Below are 15614 nucleotides of genomic sequence, written 5' to 3'. Positions count from 1 at the left end.
AAAATACTTTTTTGTTTCGAATAATTAAAAAAATCTAAAATAATATCTGCCCCGGCCAAACAATCTTAGTAGAATTTGTAGCACTAAACGTAATAAAGAATACAAGAAAAGCCCAGCACGTTGCCGGCGACATTTATGTAGCATTAAGTGGCAAATACAAACGTCTCGACGGCGGCGCCATTTTGTAACACTAAATATGCCTCAAACACGGTGGCAGTGGTGACAGTTTGTAGCAGTCCCAAGAAATGGCGCTATCTTTGTGGCATTCATTGATTAGAAAGAAAAAAAGCTCGACACGTTAAATGCCAAATTAAACAAAATATAGAAATATCATTGGTGCTACTTAACTTTTTGATATACCTCGGTAGCTGCTAAGTTTTCAGAGACCTAGGGTAGGGTGGCCCAAAAATTTCAAAATTGTAGAACATCCCTAGGCACCCTCTCATTTTTTTACTTTGCCTAATAGAAGTAAATCCCTAAAGTTTCAATGTCATAGGTGGAGTGGAAAGCAGTGCTCAAAGTCTTCAAAGTTTTGAAAATTTCGCAATTTCGTCGAATTTTCAAAAATTAATATCTTACATTATTTTTTTGTTTCAGATGCTGAAATTGTGAAAATTGTGCATTTAAAGACTTAAGTAATTGATATATATATAAAAAAAACTGATAATATTTGTCTTAAAAGACTATTTTGTTACTAGTAGAAAATACGAGTCAAGTGCAAAAAGTGAACAAAAGTAAGAACTGTGATTTGTGCATGTGCGTAGTCATGGCTTCGCCCTCCACTTCAACGCGTAAAGCAGACAATATTTTTTTAATTGGAATAAGAGAATTAGAACCCATATCTCAGTTGAACCAACTACCTTCTGTAAGGCAAGTTCTTCTCAGATTTCATTTTTTCCTAAACGAGAAAAAATCCATAAGGAATGCTAGCCACTTAACCTTGGAAGAAGTGATGTCAGTATGGCAAAAGGCTGCGATTCCTACCAGATTAAAAAAACATTGTATTGAAAAAGTTGAGAAAATACACAATGAATGGCTTATGCTAAAGAAAAATAAAGGAAGAAACTCCGATGCCCAGAACAAAAGACAAAATCTGTTTGTAGAGCAGCTCGATCAGCTTTTTGATATTGCTCACAGTGAAGCCCTGGTTATGTGTAAAGTAGATGAGGACAGACAGTTTCTAATAGATCAAAGAACTGACAGAAAAATGATCATAACATCAGAAGACAAGGAATATAAAAAAAACAGGAGAGAATCGTTGAAAGAAAGTTAAAAGAACAAAAAAGACTTCAAAAAGCTCAAGAGGGAACCGCTTCGCCTCTGGTGACTCCGACTGCTTCCTGCCAAAGTTCAGAGGATGATTCATCAGATGAGTGTACTCCAGTAAAACACAGCTCATCAGAAGAAGAGCTGTATAAACCATCATCATCATCTTCGGCATCCCAAAGAAACAAAAGAGATTCACACACAGACTTGTCATCTCCACCAATCGCAAAGAGAAGTTTGTTTTCCACACATGTTGTTAGTGCATTGTATCGCAACAAAGTTTCTGATAGGGAAGCTTTAAGATTAATGGCTCCTATCGCAGCAGCTCTCGGTCATGATCCCAGTGAATTGCCGCTCTCAAGAAGCACTATTCAACGGGAAAGGAAGGAAGCACGAAAAACTATATTTCAAACTATTAAAGAATCTACCTCTTTTGATAATCCCGTCATTGTACACTGGGATGGAAAAATTCTTCCTGATATTTTGGGAAGTGACAAGGTAGACCGTTTGCCTGTCATAGTATCTTGTCCTGCTGACAATACAGATAAATTGCTTGGTGTACCAAAATTAGTTGGTGGTACTGGTGAAAATTCAGCTAATGCTGTTTACAAAAAGCTTACTGAATGGGGTTTGGGTAAAAAGGTAGTGGGTATGTGTTTTGACACAACATCTGTAAACACAGGGTTGAAAAATGGAGCTTGTGTTCTGATTGAACACCTAGTTGAAGGATAATTGTTATGGCTAGCATGCAGACACCATGTTTTAGAGATTGTACTCAGTAAAGTATTTACTTTCTGTTTTGGTCCCTCCAGTTCACCTGATATACCTATATTCAAAAGATTCAAAGCAGCATGGCAATATATCAGACAAGATAGTTATCAGTCTTTGGGAAACATTCCTGGCAGTGAAGATTTCAAACAATCTGCAGTTGATGTTCTCCAAGTTGCCTTAAAAGGCAAAAATCAGCCTCGGGATGACTATATGGAGTTGATTGAGCTGGCTTTAATTGCTTTAGGCCACACTCCAGCCAAAATTCATTGGAGAGCTCCTGGTGCGGTACACCACGCCCGTTGGATGGCTAAGTTGTTATATGGCATCAAAATCTATTTGTTTCGTGATGACAGTGGTTTCGTGACAACGCAAAGGGAGAAAGCTCAGCTTGAACGCTTTGTGAAATTTGGAGTTCTTGTCTACGTCAAGTACTGGGTAGAAGCTCCTTTAGCTTCAAATGCTCCATGGTCAGATCTCTCACTGTGGAATGATATGACAAAGTACCATGATATTGATCCTGAAGTAACTGAAATTGTCAAAAAGGCTTTCAAATCTCATCTTTGGTATCTTTCGGATGAGTTGGTTGGTTTGAGTCTGTTCTCAAAAAAAGTATCTGTTGATGATAAGGTGGAAATCGTTGAAAAAATGAAATGTGAGCCTGCTGAACGGAAAGTGAGAGGCAATTCAGCACTCCTAACTGAGAAAGCGCGTTTGGCTGATTTTGCTTCAAAAAGATCACTGCAGTTACTTGAGAAATTGGAAATCAATACCAATTTTTTCACCAAAAACCCAGATGAATGGACCGATGACCAAGAGTATATCAAAGGTCAAAACATCATCAGAAATCTGAAAGTTGTTAATGACTTGGCTGAAAGAGGAGTAAAGCTGTTTGAAGAGTTTAACAAGCTGTTAACAAATGATGAAGATGAAAAGCAGGTGCTTCTCCAGGTCATAGAAGCTAACAGAAAGATGGTGCCTACAAAGACTACAAAACGAGCGATCGTCGATAGTTTGAAAATATCAACAAAGGATTGATCGCCCACAGCAAATTCTTTTCATGAATATCATTGCATTGTTTTATTGTACCTTTATACTGTAAATAAAATACATTTAGTTTACTTACTTTGAGCTGTTTTTTCTTGATTTTTAATTCCCTCAAATATTCCGATTTTCTAAAATTATGCCCAACATAAAATGTCTTTGAGCACTCCTTTCCAAATGGAATATCATCTTGAAATTTTGCATAAATACTATTAATATTATAAGTAAAAAAGTTAGAGGGTGCCCAGGTGTCTAATATAACTTTGAAAAATTAACATTATAATGTGGGCCACCCTAACCTAGGGGTGTGGATTCTTAATAGATGTTAAATAAAATTGAAACTCAATTGCTCGGGGGGCGCCATAATTAAAAAAAGAAATATCATATATGTTTACTTATAAAAAAAAATATAAAACTAAGAATGCCGGCTACTTGAAATATCTGTACTTACCGTAGGCTACTTTCATGTGTGATTACTTTTATCAGGACGATAGAGATTGGTAAAGAAAATCTAATAAATAAACATAATTCTTACTTTATTGAAACAAATAAAAATTTAGCAAAGTTGTTATCAACAAAAAAATAAAGTTTCATCGATTCGCGAGAAAACGTAAGAGTTCAACAATAAAAAAATAGCGCAAGTACCTTGATGGGTTCTTTATCCATAGTCTATCCATGCGGCAGTTACGGTGTTAAACATTGTCCTGATGTTACGACACATTTTTTTGTCACGCACATAAAGACACTCAATTTTACAGACAAAGTACAGGTATTAATTATATTAGAGATGAAATTCCATTGTTCGTTTATTGTATGTAACATTTATATTATAACATATTATATTATTATTATTGTTATTAATTAAACTTGACTGAATGAAACTAAGAACTTTTCGACAAAAGAAAACTAATAGATGTGTTCAATCCATCACTAGGAACACAAAATACGGTCGAGAATTTACACTCTCCACTACCACAGCAGCCACTTAAGCCTACTTCGGCTCTGGAACAAAAACTTAAAGAAACTGTACTAAATACAAACAACTAATTTGCTCCGTTGAACTATTTTCAACAATTTTCTCCGTCAGCAAGGCAAGGCCTGCTGACGGAAAGGCACAAACTTCTTATTCTAGCTCTCTAGAACTGATCGCTCTTCTCGACTACTTCGAACTGATCTCGAATCTACTTCGAACTCCTGTACCACCCAAAACCATTTCCTCCCCTCACTTTTCCATCTTACTCAACCATGTCCGGTTTTACCAATAAAAAAATTCGCCAATTTCCACTCTTCATTTCAGAACAAATAGAAAATATTTAAGCAAACTTCAACCACGCCTTCAAATGCAATAACTCATACTTCTGCAAATAGGACTCAATCTACGAAATTCTGATGATTTGTCTCAATTCAAAACTCTCCCATGCTTTTTCGCTGATCCAGGTTTTCGCACAGCTGGCCCACTAGATACCCATAAGTATATTATATAAACACACTCAGAGCCTCTTATCTCACAACGGTATGCACTATGTAAACAAACCAACTCCAAAGCATCATATTCTCGTCGCCAGAAATCAATTATAGAAGAATTTACGATTGTAATTCCCTTGATAAAAAAACCGACAACCCATTTCACGATAGAATAACGGCTAACAAAACATTATACTTTTAAAACCTGCGTTCTCCGGAATAAGAAACTTAAAAAATATTCATATGAATCGAGGACGAATTACGCAATACTACAGATTCATGAGAAATGAAAAAGAATCACACATTTCCACGCAATAAACAAATACAATTTCTGAAACGGATTTACCTTACAGGGTGAAGCAACAGTATCAGGAATTCGAAAACGTTAATGCACTTTGCACCCGTTACAAATTTATAAAAAAAAGAATGTGTGTGTACTTTGTACGCACGTAAGAAGTTATACTTCTATTATATGATTTCTTAAAAATAAATATACTTTAAACATTTTGTTTTAATTTTGTTTAAACACCAAACTAATTTTATGCTTACCGCTTTCAAAAAAAATAAAAAAAAAACATAGGATTGCTCCGGATTCGAACTCAAGACCTCTCGATCTCTAGCCGAATGCTATACCAAATACGCTACGAGGACTGTGTCTGTATCGGTTCGGACGTACCTAATGACCATTCACGGTAACAAACAGACAAGGTGAAATAAATATACAATAAAATGTTTTAATAATACTCATCTTACTCCTGAGGAAGACAAATCCAAAGGGACAAAAATTATAATAAATATATTTACTAAAAACACTAATATATTCTTTTCACACCTTTTCTTGCACTGATATATTTATACATAACTTGAAAGATTTAGCAACTAAACGCCATACTGTCTGTGCGCATGCGCGCATTATTATGAAATTTTACTCTCAATCGCGCCTAAAGAAGTATAACTTCATAAATGTCAATTTTTAATTATTAATTAATGATAGTCTGGACAAAATTATATCGGACACCCTTGTTTTTTTATAATTTTTAACATACTAAATTACATATCAAATAGTTTTTATCCATTTAACAGATTGGTGGAGGTTGTTCTTATATCGGATCCTCTACTATTTTATTTTAAAATTGAAATAGCGACGTTGCAAATAGCACTTACTAAATATATTTTGACAGCATCCTAACGCCTGCGCTAACGTCTGAAAAACTCCATTCAAATCGCTTGCCTTCACCAATTGCGGCAGTTTGATCGTATAGGTGCTCCCTTCGTGAGTTATGACCATCTCTTCGCCTCTAAGCGCCCCCAATCTAGCCAAAATGGTCTCTGACTTATGAGAGGCATTGAGCACTTGGTTGACCAGCTTTTTGGCCAAATCTGACGGTGTGGCGTCCTCTATACTTAATGCGAGCTGAGCGGTATCGATCAATGGACCTCCAGAACAGCTTTTACGGAAGTTGATGACGATCGGTGGCGGGGGAGGGGCTGATGTGTCCGCTTCAGGGGATTGAACTTCCGCAGCTGTTGAACTAACTGATGAAGTAGGTGGAGGAGCTGCGAAAGCTGGTCTGATTCTAAATCTAAAACGACAGAAAAATATTAATTTTCATAAATCACCGTCAAATATGTAGCAACACAAGTTGTTTAATTATATCCGAAACTTCAATTTTCCCTGCATTAAAGTGTGTATTTTCTTTTTTACTTTTTGTTGTAACTTTGGTTTTTTGGATATTATAATAAATTTTGCTCAGATAGCTCATAGGGCCCTAATAGCTCAGGCGGTAGTATGTGTGACTTCCACGCAGGTAGGCCGGGATTCGAAACCCAGCGCCGGCGAGAACATCGAAATATTTTTAAATGTCTATAGACCCCAGCTCTTATTTCTTCCGACCCCGAATGACGATTAGGTTTCCGAAGGCAGACGGGTCGCTATATTTCTTTCTACTATATACTCTTCACCTAAAGAGTGAAGAGTAAAAGCAATCAACCAGATCAAAGAGAAAAGCAATCAACCATTTACTGACCAACGACTTCGGGCGGATGAGTTGGTAAGTGGTAGGGCACCCTTTTGTCCTGAGGTGAAATAGGTCCCGAAGGCGGATGAACCAAATATTTGGTCAACGGTAGAAGGATACGGGATGGGGAAGCACAAGAAGGTCGAACACTCCATTAATGATCCATAGCGATACGCCTTAGTCAATCAATCATGGTAATGCTCAACACTAAAATAAATTCCGGAGTAAGTCCACCGATCGGGTCTCCGGGGAGGACAGTTTTGAGTTCACCACATGATAATAAATTAAAGTGCAGAAATAATTTCAAGATCTGTACATGGTATGTCAAAACCTTAAATAAAAATTAAATATAAAGCAGGAAAAATCCACAATGCAATACAGAAGATGAAGAGAATGCATATTGAAATCATGGGAATAGCAGAAATGAGATGGCCAGATTCTGGAGAAATACAAGTGGACCGGAAAAAAGTGATGGATCACATGAATATGTAGTCGGATTTATCATATCACCCAAAGTTGCCAAATGCGTTACTAACTACTTTACGCCAATATCAGAGAGAGTAATGTTACTACAAGTACAAGCCAACCCCGTCGATATAAATATCAACCAAGTCTATGCTACCACTGCAGACAAAGAAGAGGAAGAAGCTATTGAGTTTTATGAGAAAATCAACAGAATTATACAGAAAATTCCACGACATTAAGTTCTTATCAGTATGAGAGATTTTAATGCCAAGATTGGAGTTGGAGATAAGACGCAGTACATCGGCGCACATGGACTTGGGAGTCAGAAACGACAGAGGAGAGCTCCTAGAAAAATTCGCAGAAGACTCAGAACTCGGTGTCACCAATACATTTTTCCAATTACCACCACGAAAGCTGTACAAGTGGAAATCCCCTCAAGACAAACCCGGGAGAATTATTAGAAATCAAATTATTACATTTTAGTAAACAAAAGATTTCGAAACAGCTTTACATCTGTCAAGACTTATCCTGGAGCAGACTTAGAGACGGACCACATTCCACTGGTGGAAGTATTTCGGGTCAAACTCGAAATAGTGCAAAAAAAGAAATCACGATCATACGATCTACGTATGCTAAAAGACCCCGACACGAAAATGAGGGTTCAAGCCACGTTAAACGAGCAAGCGACTGCAATTAGAGAAGAATCTAAAGGTAGAATTCCGCACCAAGCGACCGAGACAGGAGACCGCGACGGGCGACAGATAGGTCGGGAAAGGCGATAGTTGGTCGCTGGTCTCGGTCGCGGGCTGCAGCACTACCCCGATATAATTGCATTGAGAGCAGTAGTGGGGAGACCTCGCCAATCTGTCGCCTGTCGCGGTCTCCTGTCTCGGTCGCGTGGTGCGGAAGTCTACCTTAACGAAGAACAAATTATCAAACCGACGACCGAAATAGTTCAAAATGTAAAGGAAAAACACCTTAAGGCAGATAAATTAACCAAGAAGAAATCACGGATGACAGATGAGATCCTGAATCTAATGGACGAAAGAAGAAATGCCAAAAATGACCCCGACAAATATAAAACAATCAAGAAATCAATAAGAAGGAAAATTCACGAAAGCGAAAGAAAAAGAAGCAGTGGGGAGATGCCAAGAAATTGAGACTCTACAGTCAACGTATGATAGTCACAATGTACATAGGAAAGTTAAAGAACTTAAAGACTAAGACGGAGACAGAAAGGAAATCTAACTGATTCTGACAGAAACATCATCTTAAACAAACGGACTAAAATAAGAACGTGGAAAGAATATCTAGAAAAACTATTTGAAAACCAAAGAGATAACACCTTTGAGTTAGAAGAAGAGGTAAATGAGGGACCAAGAATATTACAGCTGGAAGTTTATTCTGCAATAACACAGCTAAAGGATGGCAAAGCAGCAGGTCCCGATAATATACAAGCAGAACTACTTTAACTGATGGACAACGAATCAATAGCAATAATCACAAAGATATTCAACAACATATACAACTCTGGAGAAATACCAACAGAATGGCTGAAGTCTGAGTTTGCTGCACTTCCAAAAAAACCAGGAGCCAAAAAATGCGAAGAATTCACAAGCTGTGTGAAAGTCAAATTTCGCCCAACCAGTTCCGTGTTTATAAATGCTGTTGATACGAGAGAGGCTTTGTTTTCAATACAAGTCTTATTCCAGAGATGCAGAGACGTCAATTCCGACGTATACGCATGTCTGGTTGATTACGAGAAAGCGTTTGATTGAGTACAGCACGCCAAGATGATGCAAATACTAAAAGAAGCAGGAATTAACAACCAAGATCTGAAAATAATCAGAAACCTTTACTGAAATCAGACTGCAAACCTCAGAGTTGATGGTGAACACACCGAATATGTGAACATCCTGCGTGGAGTGAGGCAAGGCTGCATTTTGTCCCCCCTAATTTTCAATCTTTACTCGTGAAAGAATATTTATTGAAGCTTTGCACGAAACTAAAAAAGGTATTCTACAAAACGGGTACCGGCTAAATAACATCAGGTATGCAGATGACACCATAATATTTGCGGAAAACCTAGAAGACCTACAAGTCCTCATGAACAAAATCACGTATTACAGTCAACAATATGGACTCAATATAATCGTAAAGAAGACAAAGCGTATGATCATTAGCAAGAAAAAGATAACAGAAGGTCAACTCTACATCAACCAAACCCCCGTAAAAAGAGGCACTACAACTACCTCGGCACCATAATAAATGAAGAATGGACCAACAACCAAGAGATAAGAGCGCGCATCGGAAAAGCTAGATCAACCTTCAACCGTGTGGGGCCCTTTTTCAAGAGCCACATCCTTTCTCTTGATATAAAAGTAAGGATGCTGAGATGCTACGTCTTCTCTGTCCTTTTTTATGGTGTTGAATTATGGACCTTGAACGAAGATATGTGTCGAAAATTGGAAGCATTTGAGATGTGACTATATCGGAGAATTCTTAAAATCCCATGGACTGATCGGGTCACAAATGAGGAGGTCCTTAGAAGAATGGGGAAGAACCGAGAGGTACTATATATATATATATATATATATATATATATATATATATATATATATATATATATATATATATATATATATATATATATATATATATATATAATATATATAATAGCACTAAAGGCCTTAGAGGCCCATGGCTTGAAAAGTTTGTTCGTTCTTCATTTTTACTTTTCTTTAGGTACCTAGATCTTCTCTGGCTTGGTATGTGATTTTTCTCCATTCCTTCCTGTTATTCATTTTTCTTCTCTGACCTTCTAACCCCATTTTTTCCATATCTTTTTCGACCTCTTGCTTCCATCTATTTTTCGGTCTTCCTTTTCTCTTTTTTGAGGCTATGTTGTAGTTTAGTACCCTTTTTGGAGTCCTCGCGTTCGGCATCCTTTCTATGTGACCTCGCCATCTAAGTCTCTGTGCCTTTATCACTCCTATTATATTAGGTTGATTGTATAATTCCTTTAACTCATTATTTGATCTTCTTAACCATAAACCGTCCCTTATTATTCCTCCGTATATCTTCCTCAGGATTTTCCGTTCCCAGATCTCCAGTAAACTTTGTTCATTTTTTGTCATTGTCCATGTCTCACTGCAGTATGTTACTATTGGTTGGATAGTTGTTTTGTATAACTGTATTTTTGCCTTTCTTGATAAAAACTTGCTTTTCAGCATTCCATTAAGCGCATGTACACTTTTGTTGCCTGCCATTATTCGAGCTTGTATTTCTTCTTCAATATTCGGTTTACGTGATATTATTGCTCCTAGGTATGTAAATCTTTCTACCATTTCGAATTCGTATGATGTTCCTTCTTCTATTTCTACTTTAAGCTTTTGTCCATTCCTGAACTGACCATCTGTCCATTCCATACATTTTGTTTTAGTTTCATTTATGTGGAGTCCCATTTTCTTCGCTGCTTTTACTATTCTCTGTACTATTTCCTGTAGCTCTTTTGTTCCTCTTTGCAAGCAACACCACATCATCCGCAAATGCCAAAACTTGGTGTCGTTTTTGATATAGGAGTGCTTCTCTATTGATTTTTGCTTCTCGCATTATTTTTTCTAGGCATAAGTTAAAGAGTAATGATGACAAAGGATCGCCCTGCCTTACTCCTTCATTTACTATAAATGTGTCTGATGATTGGTTGTTTATTTTGACTCTATTTTCTGTATTTTCTAACGTAATATGTATCATGTTGCGTAAGTTTCTGCTAACTCCCAATTCCTCAAGCGCCTGCTTTAAATTCTTCCTCTTTATTCTATCGTACGCTTGCTGGAAATCGATGAATAGCGCTATCGTTGGTAGGTTGTGTTCATAGCTTTCTGCTTGTAATTCTCTGATTACGAATATTTGGTCCGTTGTGCTTCTTCCTCGTCTAAATCCGCACTGATATTCACCTATTATATTTTCCGCTTCTTTTTCAAGTTTATCTTTTTTTGATAAGATTTTATATATGGTATTTAGTAATGCTACTCCTCTGTAATTACTACATTCTGTTCTGTCTCCTTTTTTGTGTAATGGGCATATAATTGCTTCCTTCCAATCTTTTGGTATCCGTTCTATTCTCCATATCTCTTTTATGATCTTGTATATCCACTCATGTAGCAATTTTCCACCATATTTCATCATCTCTGCTGTTATATTATCGCTTCCAGGACATTTGTTATTCTTCAAATCTTTTATGATTTCCTCGATTTGTTCTTTGCTGGGTGAATTATCTTCTATGTCTTCTAAGTTTTCATTTCCTTCTTCTGCTTCCATGTATTCTCTTTGGTTTGACTTATTCTTGCCATTTAGTAACTCGTCAAAATACTCTTTCCATCTCTCTACTATTTCTGCTTCACCGCTTATATTATTCCCCGCTTTGTTTTTAACGAATATTGGTTTTTGTTGTATCCTCTTTTCTCATTTCTGGCACCTTGATATAGGTTTCTTATTTCTTTATTTCTGTAGTTCTCTTCTATTTCTTTTAGCTTATTTTCTACGTGTTTTCTCTTCTTTTCTCTCAGCAATCTCTTTACTTTATTTCTTTGCTCTATATATGTATTCTTCGTCTCTGTCGTTTCTTTCATTATCATTTCCATCCTTAATGATTTTCTTAGTTCTATTTCGTTTTGGCATTCTATGTCGAACCACTCCTTTCTCTTTTTATTCTCCTGTTTATTACACTCTTTTGCTGCTTTGTTCATTACTTGCTTTATGATGTCCCAGTTGTTTTCTGTTCGTTCTTCTGTTTGTATCTTTTTTAGTTCTCTTTCCATTGTTTCCCCATACGTTTCTTGCTCTTTCTTTGTTGCTAATCGAATTGGTTTATTTATATATTTCTTTACCTTTATTTTGTTTTTGTTTTCTGGTATCAGTTGTTTCATTTTGATGCCCACCATGTAATGATCAGAGTCGGCATCTGGTCCTCTGTATGTTCTTATCTTCTTTATACATTGCTGTTCTTCTTTTTCAATCAGCACGTGATCTATTTGGTTTTTAGTCTTTCTATCTGGCGATATCCATGTTTCCTTATGTATTTCTTTTCTTTCAAAATATGTGCTCATTATTATCATATTTTTTTCTCTTGCGAAATCTATGAGAAATTGTCCGTTCTCATTAGTTTCATTGTGTTTGCTATGCTTTCCTATTGTCGGTCTAAACACTTCTTCCTTCCCTATTTTGCCATTAGCGTCGCCTAAAATAATTTTCATATCATATCTGGGTATACTTTCGATTGTTCTGTTTAGTTCACTGTAGAAACATTCTTTAACATCATTATCTTTTTCTTCGGATGGAGCGTGAATATTTATGAGGGTGATTTTTTGGTATTTTCCTTTGATCCTGATAGTACATATGCGGTCTGATATCGGTTTAAACTCTACTATTGCTTCTTTTAGTTCTTTTCTTATCATAAAACCTGTGCCTAATATTCGATTCTTTCCACCGCTGTTAAAAAACAATGTATCTTCTATTTCTAATATATCATTTCCCAGCTGTTTCGTCTCCTGCAAGGCTACTATGTCAAATTGGAACTTTTCGATTTCTCTCGCAAGATGTTTAAGTTTACCTTCGCCATATGTGCCTCTTACATTCCATGTTCCTAAAAGTAAGTATTCTTTTCGACATGTTTTCTTGTTTTTTGGTCCGGTTTTTGTTTTTTTCCTCTTGTTTCCTTTTTTTGTATTATCACTATCCTTTTTCTGTGCTTGTTTCGTCAAAGTTATTCCTATGGTACAGTTATTTGTTAGTTTTTTGATGCTGTTTTGATCATTGTGCCCTCTTTGTCGTTCCACTTCCATTCGATGTTATTTACCCATATTTTTTTACTCCAATTTTGACTTCATTTCCTTTATTTCTTTCTTCCTCGGCAATGTTTCTAATTGTTTTCTGTATATCTCGTTCTTTTATGGTTGTATCTTCGTTGATATATACCTTGTGCTCTTTAATTTCTTTTAGCTTGTACTTTTTTTCCATTATTTTTCTTTTTTCCTCTTGGTTTTCTAACTCAATTAGACATGTTTTTTCGCCTAGCTTGTGAGCATTTCTTATTTTCACCTCTATTCCTAAGTGGTGTTTGATGAAATTGTTGATTTTTCCTTTTAACCGTGCTTGCTCATATGTGTCTATTGTTAGGCCGCTTATAACTACGTTGTTTATTCGTCGGTGTTTTTCCATAACTTCCATGTTTTTTGTTATTTTTCTGAGTCCCTCCTTGATCTCTTTATTTTCTTCTTTCAGTTCTGCATTTTCTTTTCTCAGCTCTCTGTTTTCCATAATGAGCTTTTCTATTGTTTCCTTACTTTCTTTTTGATTTCTTTTTATTTCCTTAATGTCATCGGTGAGGAGGCTCATCATTATTATTAATTGATCAATTTTTGACCCTCCTTCTGGATGTGTGTCATCACTCTCTAATTTTTCCATTTTCCGGCGCCAAACACTGTCTTCCACCTCAACAGTGCAGAGAAGACAGCGTCTACCGTATTTATTTTGTTTGTTTATTATCCGTTGTTATTTTCTGTGGTTATCCTGAAAGTCTACTCACAACGGCAACGTCGCAATTTCAACGGTCAAGGTTTCGTTTCTACGCTTTGATGTTAGACAAGCTTATCAATTGTAGAGATCTTACTTTTTATAGGTCCTTGGTATTATTCCGATGCTATTTCACCGATTTTAAAGTTTTTTCTTATCACTGTCCTTAACTTAATGTCTTATATTATTCACTAGATACTTCCAATAATTTATTTCCCGTTACAACTCTCAGAAATTGAGTTTATTGCAGACGACAAATAAAATATGTGTTTACGTTTTGACTACAGTGTTGCCAATCCCCCGAGAGGTACTAACCACCATCAAATCTCGAAAGTTGGAATACTTTGGACACATTATGCGAATGAATCCAAATATGACCTCCTACAAGCCATCCTACAAGGAAAAATATTTGGAAAGCGAGGTCCACGAAGAAGAAGAACATCCTGGTTAAAATACCTCAGAACCTGGTTCAACACAACATCTGTGCAGCTTTTCCGCGTTGCTGCAGATAAAGTGAAGATTGCCATGATGATCCAACATTCGTCACGGATAGGCACATCAAGGAGAATAGACCCCAGGCCGACTCAGCCTGAATAAAATGAGTACCTTGGATAAAACCAGGGGTAATAATAGGTGGTTGAAGCGTAGCACTGGCCCTGTTACTTTACTTGTATACCGTAGGCCCTAGATATAGCAAACTACCCTGTTATAATCCCAAAGCCGCGTTAGTGGTAAAAAATGGTATAAGACTATTATTATAATAAATTTTGTACAAAATGTCTATAATTGGTGATTTAGCATCGATTGACTCGCTAGGGCAGTAGAGACGATTGAAAGTAGTGATGTAAGAAGAGAATATTCTCGAGAAAAACCGAAATAAAAATAAAAACTAGATATGAGTCAAATTATTGTAATTTAAAAAATATTTATATTGAAGTAGCTGGGGTGTTTACAGTGTTAGTATTTATTGTTATGGTACTATATTCATGCAAATATTTAGAATGGTGTTCCATTTAAGCAGAGAAAAACAAGTTGAGGGAACTGAATTTATAGATAATTTAGCGACTTTAAAATATAGTGATGACTCGGCTGAAATAATGGCAGATTTAGCACTTTATCCGTCTAAGGAGGGATTTTTTGAAAAACCATACGTTGCAAAATCAGTAGAAAAACTAGACCCAATCATAAAATATGGTGGAAAGGTACATGTTTCGGAACAAAATTAACTAAAATAGCAGTTGATATACAGGGTGTCTCATAATGGATTTACGGTTTTAAAGGAATAAAACAAACATTTAAATCATTGTAGAACAATTTTAATACATTTTTTAGATACGTTAAAAATGCGGATTTATTGTTGAAACAAAACATCGTTTAAATGCTGGCCGTCTTCTTCTTAGCAGGCTGTTAGTTTAGAGCGCAAGCTGCGGAAAACTCACTGGCACATCTGAATGAGTATGTCACGTATAGCATTGGTAATACTGTATTTCAGTTGCTGGATGGTTTTCGGTACTGGATCGGTGTAGACGATATTCTTTAGGTATCCCCATAGAAAAAAATCTAAGTACGGGTGCCAGGTCTGGGGATCGTGGAGGAAACGGAATATATCCATTAATGGAAATAACCGTGCTAGGAAAAAGTTGTGTAATTGCGTTTATCGACATTGCTGCAGTATGTGCCGTGACACCATCTTGTTGAAACCACGTTCCGTTGTCATCATGACCAGGGAACTGTAGCAAGGATTGACGTAAAAAATTATGAATCATCGTGGTGTAACAAAAGTGTCTCATGTTCCAATGTGTTAAAGAACGATTTAAACATAAACGCCCGTTGCTCTGTTTCTGCTGGCTACGGTGACGATGCCATCGTAACCGTAAAGTAACTGAAAAATGAAATCCGCATGCTCGCGTAACCGATCTGCACCGTCACCTCCTTCCTATTCAGTGCAGGGCCGGTGTCAGAATAATTTCAAATCTTAAATCCATTATGAGACACCCTTTATTAAGCATGCCTTCA

At 36.5% G+C, this 15614-nt stretch overlaps 1 protein-coding gene across 3 annotated transcripts in view; it reads right to left on the bottom strand.

The window, feature by feature from the left end:
• Window positions 1-15614, bottom strand: part of LOC114325769 (polycomb protein Scm) — a 138198-nt gene that overhangs the window by 36030 nt on the left and 86554 nt on the right. For all 3 annotated transcript variants that reach the window (XR_003651729.2, XM_028273899.2, XM_050647003.1), the window contains exon 4: window positions 5707-6125. Coding sequence is in view for 2 of the 3 variants with exons in the window: in XM_028273899.2 (XP_028129700.1) it covers window positions 5707-6125 (419 nt within the window). In the remaining variant the exon portion in view is untranslated. The remainder of the gene's footprint in view (window positions 1-5706; window positions 6126-15614) is intronic.

This window comes from Diabrotica virgifera, chromosome 1, assembly GCF_917563875.1.
Source record: "Diabrotica virgifera virgifera chromosome 1, PGI_DIABVI_V3a".
Lineage (NCBI taxonomy): Eukaryota > Metazoa > Arthropoda > Insecta > Coleoptera > Chrysomelidae > Diabrotica > Diabrotica virgifera.
Note: the sequence above shows the minus strand (reverse complement) of the source record. Positions and strands in the feature narration are given on the sequence as shown.